General features: G+C 33.8%; 1 protein-coding gene across 3 annotated transcripts; it reads right to left on the bottom strand.

The window, feature by feature from the left end:
• Positions 1-1,353: 1,353 nt before the first annotated feature.
• LOC107016151 (protein N-terminal glutamine amidohydrolase) lies at positions 1,354-7,204 on the bottom strand. 3 transcript variants are annotated; one of them, XM_015216638.2, is made up of 6 exons: positions 7,014-7,204; positions 3,889-3,994; positions 3,250-3,327; positions 2,997-3,127; positions 2,408-2,532; positions 1,354-1,818 (listed from the first exon to the last, which is right to left on the bottom strand). In XM_015216638.2, the coding sequence occupies exons 1-6, from the start codon at positions 7,199-7,201 to the stop codon at positions 1,661-1,663; spliced, it is 786 nt and encodes a 261-aa protein (XP_015072124.2). In that variant the 5' UTR covers positions 7,202-7,204; the 3' UTR covers positions 1,354-1,660. The 3 variants fall into 3 exon arrangements, with proteins under 3 accessions (XP_015072124.2, XP_027771935.1, XP_027771937.1); XM_027916134.1 differs by having other exon boundaries at positions 1,684-1,818; positions 2,358-2,532; XM_027916136.1 differs by having other exon boundaries at positions 1,700-1,818; positions 2,362-2,532.
• Positions 7,205-9,477: the final 2,273 nt, after the last annotated feature.

Raw genomic sequence — 9,477 nt, forward strand, 5'->3', positions numbered from 1 at the left:
TTTGGGTTGGGAGTGAGGGGGCTGGTGTGGGGGTGCGTTGGGGGAGGGGTCGAGGGTACGGGTGAAAAAATGAATTTTGAAGTTCAAAATATTTTTTAAAAATAAACTTTAATTTTTTTTGGAAAGCGTGGGGTAGAGATCGAGAGTTGAAATATTAATAGGGACCCATATATGAAAGTTTTGAAAAATCGCTTCTAAAAACTTGGTAACATAATGTTATTTTAAAATTTGGAAAAAACTTGCAATACCCATATTTGACCCGTAGTTTACCCATAATTTAATGGTAAAATATAGGTATATTACGCATATTTAAAATCACTCTTTCAACCCATATTTGATGGCCTATTTGGACGGATTAGTGAAAAATGGGCTTAAATTGTCAACAAAGACATTAATAAATGATATTAAAGTCTTTAACGGAATTAGTTCAATGTCATTAGAATCAATGTCACAAAGAATGTTAATGGCTGCAAAAATTACATATTTAGTGACAATTAAGAAATAATTACTAGTAATAATAATTTTTGATGTAGTGTATGAGTGATAGAAATAATAGCACTGGTACTTGGTACTTGAATGCACATATAATTTAAGAAAACGTGTATCATATAACGAAAAATATCTTTAGAACTTATGGTTTAAAATACATATTGCCAGACTCATCAAAACTAGACAAATATATAGTCCTTTCCACTTCAAAGAGAAATTTCAAAGAAAATCAAATAATTATTTTATATTTATATGACTATCAGAGCATGTCATTTAAGTCGAACACTGGAAGTTCAAAGTTAAAAAGGAGTTTTCAAATGAAGAAATATATATTTTTTCGAAACATATTAAAAATAAATAATCCACATGAAATAAGACTAAGAGTATGAATAGTGTTTTCTATGTGTTAGTATTGTGTAAACATGTCATTGTTCATGCCCATAATATTCATTTTTTTTAACTTTAGTTACGTCTTATAGAGCTCTTTCTGTTCCATTTCAATATGATATTCGCCTAAAACGTCATGTATACCTCTTTTTCAACAATTTATCAACCTAAAAATCCGCAAGTCTTTTCTTTGACTAGCCTTCTTTGGCCCGCCCTCCATCGTGGACATATAAAAACATTTAAGATCAGAATTCAACCAAGTACCACCAAAAAGTCTTTAAATGACATTTTTGTATCACGTATCTAAGCCTTCATGTACAGAGTTATCTATTACTTATAGTATCTGGAGATATCAAATAATCAACGGAATAGTCGAGATACACGAAAACTAACCCGACCACTTATGTTCATAGAAAAGGAAGAAGAATGTAGCTATGAAACTGCTCACGTGAAAGTATAATTTTGAAGAAATCACTGTACTAAATAATTTTCCTCCTTCAACCATGTTCACCAGCAAAAGAAAATGTGTGTAAAAAATAAAAAAAAGAAGCCGATGCACTAAGCTCCTGCTATGCACGGGGTCGGGGAAGGGCCGGGCATCAAAATGTCTATACAAGTTCTATAAAATAAAATAACTCCCCCAAATAAAGAACTTGTCTAACACAAGAATATTTTCCATACCATTTGCAAAACTCTCACAAGACACTTTGTTTTTCATTTTACATGTAAAAATCCAAGATCATCATTTCATCTTTCAAGCTAGCAAGTTTTTTCTCAACTCTCATCAGGAAATCAAAGAGAAAAATCCCAACAGATCATCTTCACTAATTACTACACCAAGTTTCTCGGAGAGAACAACATTGACGGTATCAGCTTCCACATTCTTCACTACATCATCGGGAGAGACTGTAATGTACTCGTTCAGGTTGTGTACAGCTCCATCTGTACAAGCAAAAGGCAGAATAAAAACAAAAATCGTAACTAGAGCAAGCGAGAGGGTTTCATATTTTCTCACTAATTGTACCAAATGACCCAAAATCATACAAAGTACCTATCAGATATCATTAGGTAATACAAATGTGCTCCTCGATTCAATTTTAACGAATGAAAAAAATATTCAAAAGGCTTAGTTCTACTGGTTCCTATAGTTAACTATGAAAAGTGATACTACATAAAATGAGATCGGGTAATTGGAAATAAAACCAGCAGGGGAGATTCGAACTTCTAGTCAGTTTGGTATGGCATACAACGACGTATTACAAGTTTTGATGCACGATATCCACCTCCAAATTTGTCTAAGTGTACAAATCAAAAGGTTATATAGAGCAAACTAATTGACTATCAAGCAAAAATGTCATTCCTTATTGAGATATTTATCATGAAATTGATGAACTTTGGCAAAAATAACAAAAGAATAATCAAATTAGAGTCGGCATTTGAGTAGTTACGGGATAAAAATATTAATCGAAGGAACAATGTACCTACAAATGACAAAAGCATAATCTTGCGATCTTTTATTTCCTGCATTTACCTTCAGCAACAATAGCTTCATATGATGGCGGGTCAGCAGTCCAGTTTCCAGCAGAATCCTTCATATGCCTTCTATCTGATGCAAAGTGTCGGAGGAATATAGGGGCATGCACAACTCGAAAAAACCTGAAATGGCCAAAGTTGGTTTTTCATGTGGTTGCAGTAAGCTTATTATTCCAAGCACAAGGTTGGCAACATTGCTTAGCAACAGAAGAAAAACATACTCTAGTTTCTTCTTCAGAAAAAGGTCAGTGAAAGAGCATTTCTTTAATGAGACCACCCCTATAGGGTGGACTTGTGAAATCAATTTTTAAAGATAAAAAAAAAATGAGATTCACTAGGTAGAGCATAAATTTTACGAAAAGTTAGAAACATTTTAAGGTTGGGTTGACTTCAGGAAGGAATGGAGAAAAACAATACACAGAAGAGCAATAGAACTACTTTTGTATCACTATATCAAGAATCTTATAATTTGAGCAAATATGAAATATCTAGCTCCTATAAAAGAAAATGAAATAACAGTTCTTCATCGTTTAAGAGCAAAAAATTCAAGAAATCATGTTTCTTTTTGGGGCTAGAACAGTTATTACCTTTTGAATTCTGAAAATATCTGAATTGATGGACGAATGCTGTCAGCGACATAAGTGCCAAGAGATGATGGAAACGGAAGACTTGAATCTAAATCCCACACTAGTGACGAAGAGTTCTCATTTCTCTTCTTCTGCAAGCATCCAAACAGATTTTCTCAAGGACATGAAATCCCAATAGCTATAGTAGAGAAAAATAAAAACCATTTAGTTAACCATTTTCAGTTTATACTAGACAAAAGTAGGTTAATCTAACCTGTACACAGATGACATGATAGTCCCACAGAATAACTCCCTCTGCTCGCTGGCTAGCCTTCTGATGCCACAGAGGAATCTGAAAGCATATAATTATTAATTAACATCCCCAAAAACATTATGCTAGGTACAACTTAACTGTCAGCCATTCTGTCGCTCTCCTTATTCAAACAACTAAGTTAGAAAGCCATTATACACTAGAAACGGACTCATAGTATTGAATCGATTTAGTTTCGAAGACTGTTCACGTCCAATTTATCTTTAACTTATTTAAGTGTCCTGGACCATCTTCAGATCCATTCAAACATGAACTTCCCTTCATCCTTTTACTTTGCTGTATTGGGGACAGGGAGATAAAACTGAACTGATTAATGTATTACAAAGAATTATCAAATGGTAGACAAAATTTGAAAGATTAAGTTCTAAACGTTAGTACATCCCATTTGCAAACAAAGGCTTGCAGTTCACATTATTTTGTTATCCATCAAACCATTTGTTAGTTTAACGCAATACATTACCATTACTAGTAGAGGAACAGATCTTATACAACTATCATTTTCATTGAGATGAAGTATCAATGCAGTGAATGAACTTCTTAAGACAGTAAGAAGTAACCAAAGGAAGAGCAAAGAGTAGTTGCCTGCTTCTTCTCATTGGAAATGAAAATAACAAACAGATCAGAACCATCAGGATCTGCCAGTCCGTCATCACATAGCTTTTTGCATAGCAGGTAGATGTTTTCCTCACTGTAATAGAAAGTAAATACAGAAAGCAAACAGAAGAATACTTATTGTTAGTGCAAGTAATTTTTCTCAATCAATCAACTATGCCTCAAATCAAGATCAATCCGAGTCAATTATATGAACCCTCTATATATTCAGTAAGCAAGCTTAATGTGAATGGCAATTAAAAACAGACATGTCAAATTTGAAAAGGGAAGTACTTAAGTTGAATAATTCTACATAAATAGATTCGAAGGATTTCAAATGTTCCCTTTTCTTTATGAACATTTATCTTTAGGACAGGCGAAGAATTTCTGCAGGAATATGCTCATAGAGATACTCCAAGTTAAAGAAACAACAAGATCTTTCTTTTGTCCCTTCCAGGCGATCCCAAAATAAAGAAATGGTTAATATATTCAAGATAATATAGGACACATAGATAAGGTTCAAGGAGATTGTTACTATAAAACCTAACTTGCTTGACGTGGGGGGTTTCCATATCATAACACAACACATATATTGGAAATTCAGACTTGCTAAACGTGGGGAAACCAATGTGGGGAGCCGAACTTACTAAACGTGAGGCCCGCATCTTATTTACATGCCCTTTAGGTGCTAAACATATATTCCCTTGCGTAATCATCTTTAGTCATCACATAAGTTCACATTAGCCTTTACTAGACTCTTATGTAAACATATTATTAAAATAGCTCATAGCTATTCATAAGTGAGAACAATCCTTTCACTTAGAAACAATAGCAAGTGAGTAACATTACATATTTACAAAATACCGTCTCAATCATCCTATTTCATCATTTCCGGGATGTGATATGGTTCCAAAGGATGAACTAGATATGGATAGTTCCAATAAGATTTCATTCTTGAACAAAAATCAATTTTTTGTTACAGGGGAGGATACACGTTACACTATGATTTTGAATCAGAAGAAAGTTTTCAATATCTATTCACTCTATTAATAACAGAGCCGGATCAGGTGTATTATACAGGATTTGCCTTTTCTATCAATTCCTGCAGATTGGATAAAAACAATTCTTGAGTGAGGTAAAGGATGAATAGAAAAAGAAATCTTTGTTGGTTCTACCTCCTACTTTTAGGAAGAGAATGAATATATTTCGCAAAGGATTAGAAAATGGGTTTGGATCTCCTACACGAAGGATTTGAAGATCCAAAACCAAAATAGTGGTACTTGGTGGCAACTACATAATGAAGGCAATCACTCAACATAGATTGATCCGAAATTTGATACAAATCCAATATATTACCTATGGGTACATACGAAATATATTGAACCGATTCTTTTTATTATAGTTCTGATCGCAACTTCGAATATGGAATTCAAAAGATCAATAAGGAAAAAAATACTATGAATCATAGATTGCCAAGTTCTTTTTCTTTTTACTCATTCAGTATTGCTTTTACCAAATAATTAATTAACAAGTTCCAAATTCATATCTTGAATTCTCGTTAGATGAGTTAAGTTCAAAATTACCAGATATTTGTAAAAATCATGAAATCACTTAATAAAGCTCTCCCTTTCCCCGAACAAAAGCCATCAGCTAAATCAGTTCAGCCTACAAAAGTAACACCATACTGAAGCAAACTAAGGCTAAATCCTTTAATTAATTGACATTTACCAAAAAAAAATTGGCTCAACTACAAACTCCACAAACTTTTTTTGTACAAAATGGCGCCCATACAATCTTTCCTGCACCAAATTTCATGTATATTTTCATACTACATAACAAAAGAGTATGTTGTGGAGCATTGTCTTGCTTTTCGACGGGTTTAGGCTTGGCGGTGTCTATTGTAGTACTAATTGTAAGCTTGTAGTTGCTTGCTTTTGATATCTATCATCAACGGTTGTTTATTGTGTTTTGCTTATCGCACTATCCTATTGTTGTTACTGTTCTTTTCTTGTATGCTCCGCACTACTTTCCTTTTTAGTTGCCATGTTTTCTTCCCTATAGTTTTTTTTCTTTCCATAAATAATTTGAATTGCTACACTTGAGCATAGGGTCTTTCAAAAGCAACATCTCTACCTACACGAGGTAGGAGTAAGGACTGGTACACTCTATCCTCCCTAGACCCCACTTGTGGGATTTCATACGGTATGTTGTAGTGATTGTGGATCTAAAACTGGTCAGCTGTAGAATTCGCTTAAATTATGTCTTTAAACGAAAAGGGTATCAGCATTTGTACATCAGATTTCATAATCAAACAGTAATCACCAACTATGTCCCACCTCCTCCCCCACACCTCTCTCCAAATAACAGTAGTCACCAGCTATGTCTGTATTTCAAGAATGCATTTACACATCCCCACCCCAAAACAAATATCCCTTCCCTGCCACATCGAGAAATAGAACTCACTAATCCTCAGTCAAAGGGTCGAGAAACTCAACGGAACAACTTGGAGCTGACACTACTTTTTGCACTATTACAGACATGAAAATAATGGTCAAAATCTGATTCAATTGACAACTGCCCCAACCGGAAATAGGACTGACTACCAATTCCAAAGGTACTGGTGTTACACATCAGTAATCACCAGCTATGTCTGTATTTCAAGAACGCATTTTTAAACAGCACCACCCACCTCCCTCCCAAAGAACAATAATTACCAGTTGTGTCTGTATTTCAAGAACGCATTTTTACACACACCCACGGCCCCACCCCCACCGCCCAATCACCAGCAATGTCTGTATTTCAAGAATGCATTTTTACACACACACACCTCCCCCCACCTCACGCCACCCCACCCCAAACAACAGTAATCACCAGCTGTGTCTGTATTTCAAGAATGCATTTTTACACGCCCCACCCCTAAAAAAGGCAAAAAAACACACACACACACAGTACCAATTCTAACTTAATTAGGTCTTCAAATGAAACGGGTATCCTCAATCATGCATCAAATTTCATAAACAAACAGTAATCATCATCAGCTATGTCTATCATTCAAGAATCTATACACACACATACCCCTCCACCCCCAAAAAAGCACACACAGAGAGAGAATGTACCAATAATAAGGGGTATGATGAAAGGTTGGAACTTGCAGAGAAGGAACTGTAGCTGAAGACCTCACTTCCAATTCCAAATTTGAAGACATTTTTTCTTTTAAAAAGTTTAATTCTGCAATTCTGCCCTTCTTGTTTATACTGTATTTTGAGTTTTCACACAAGTACTCAAACGACATCGTGGCTGGCATCCACTTCTTTAATATTTTTATTTTATGGGACTCAAACTCGATCATCGGATTACACTAGTTAAGTTAGTGTAGGTCAAAAATCACCTAACACATTTTGATTTTTTGAGCTTTTACATAAACTATCACGTGAGTGAGTTTTATACCTATTATCAAAATTCAAATAGTGAATATATTAGGTAGGAAAAAAACGTAACCAATAGCTGAAGTTTCAAATACATTTTGATCAATAGTCGATAATAATTCAAATCAATATAAAACTCAAAAAAATTGAAATATTTTAAACTCTATTTAGTTTATTTATACCTTTACAAATAGCAATATCATCTTATATTTGTTTTGGTATTTACAAAGCTATTACATTAATGACTCCTTGTGTTGGGAAAGTATATCTAAATTTACCCCTCTAATTTTTTTTTAGTATGATTAGAAAATATCCTTATATGGACTCCATTAGGAGTTAGAGGAAAAAATGAGATTTTTTTTCCTTCTAAAAGATGGATTTTTTGAAATATAAATGAATCGAGTTATATTGTTATAATATTCGAATAAAATGTATTTTTATCTTTGAATCAAATAAGCCAAAAAGATGGAATATAGATAATTTTAATTATAACTTCATAATTATTATCCTAATAAAAATCTCAAGATAATTCGATTTTGAACCAAATATTAATGAAAGGGAAATTTATTCAATTTTAGATATTAGAGGAGCACTAAAGTACATTATTTGATAATATAGGGGCTGTTTGGTTACTGGTAGGGCTGGCAAGGGGACGGGGAAAGGGACTGGGGGACGGGACGAAGGGGGACGGGACGAGACGGGGGACGGGAAGAGGGGATTTGACAGGGGACCGGGATTGGCGGGACAAAAATAGGTCCCATCGCGTCCCACTATATATACGGGATGGCATGGGATTTGGGGGGACGGGACGGGACGGGACGGGATGGCATGGGACGGGGGATTCTTTTTTTTAAATATTTATATATTTTTATTGAAATTATACGTCTTTAGCTAATAAATTTTAAATTTAATTTTTGATTTTCAAATATCAAAATAAATTTTCAAATTTAAAGTTTCAATTTTCAAATTTCAAGATTCATGTTTCAAATTTCAAGTTTCAACTTTAAAGTTTTAAATTTCAAATTTGAGAAGTTTAAATTTGTAATTTAAATATTTTAAAGTAATGTAAATTGTAAACTTTAAATTAAGTATTTTAAAATTAGTTTAGTATTTTAGTATATATATTTAATTGTATATATTAAAATTAAAATGCAAAACAATAATTGTATAAAAAAACTTGAACAAAAGTTAAAACCTTCAAATTTATTCAATAGAACTTAGAAGTTACAACTTATAATTAACAAATATTAGTGGAGTAACTAATCTACGCAGCCACCTTTTAGGAAGGGTTCTGTTTCAATAAGTTCTCATACGTAAAACTAATATTTGTTACAGATATTAGATGAGTAACTAATTTTACGCAGCCACCTTCTAGGAAGGGTTCTGTTTCAATTAGTTCTCGAATGTAATCTAAAAATATCTGTTTTCTCCTTTAAAATTTAATTATAATTGTCGCATCATATCGATGGTGATATCCTCCGGTGTTGGCAAACTTGTTAGAAATTCTTGTGCCTCTAATTCATCATCGCTGCATTCAATTTGTGTTTTGATCCAACTTGCTTGTTTTTTACTTAACTTTGGCAAGTTGTTATTCCTCCTTTCGGCATTGCACCAGTCTCTAAATAAAACTGTTGTTTCCAAACTGTCTTCCGCCAATGAATGTCTATGATCACCAATTTGAAACCTTGCCGCACTGAAAGCAGCCTCCGATGCAACTGATGAAGCTTGAATAGCTAGAACATCACGAACCATTTTGCTCAAAGTTGAAAATGCATCGCTTCGCCTGTCCCACCATCCTAATAAATCTTCATTGCCATCTTTGATTTCCAATGATTCTAAAGATTGATTAAGATATTCTTCAAAATCATCACGATTAGTAGAATTAAGACCAAGAAAACCTCGCATATAACATGAAATTGGAACTGACGAATCAATCTCGACATTAGAAGTTCGACCAACTTCTCCTTGAAATTTTTCAGTAGTTCTATATTTTTCATACAAAAATTTTGCTTCTACTTTTATGCTAGACTTACACGCTTGACAATTTGGAATTTCTTCCGGTAAAATTTCATAAGTTTGATAAAAAGTGTCGACAAGGCCTTGCACACCTTGTAATTTATAAGCAGGATGAAGTAAAGTAGCCGTTAAAAAAACT

Source organism: Solanum pennellii, chromosome 4 (genome assembly GCF_001406875.1).
Source record: "Solanum pennellii chromosome 4, SPENNV200".
In the NCBI taxonomy this organism is placed as follows: domain Eukaryota; kingdom Viridiplantae; phylum Streptophyta; class Magnoliopsida; order Solanales; family Solanaceae; genus Solanum; species Solanum pennellii.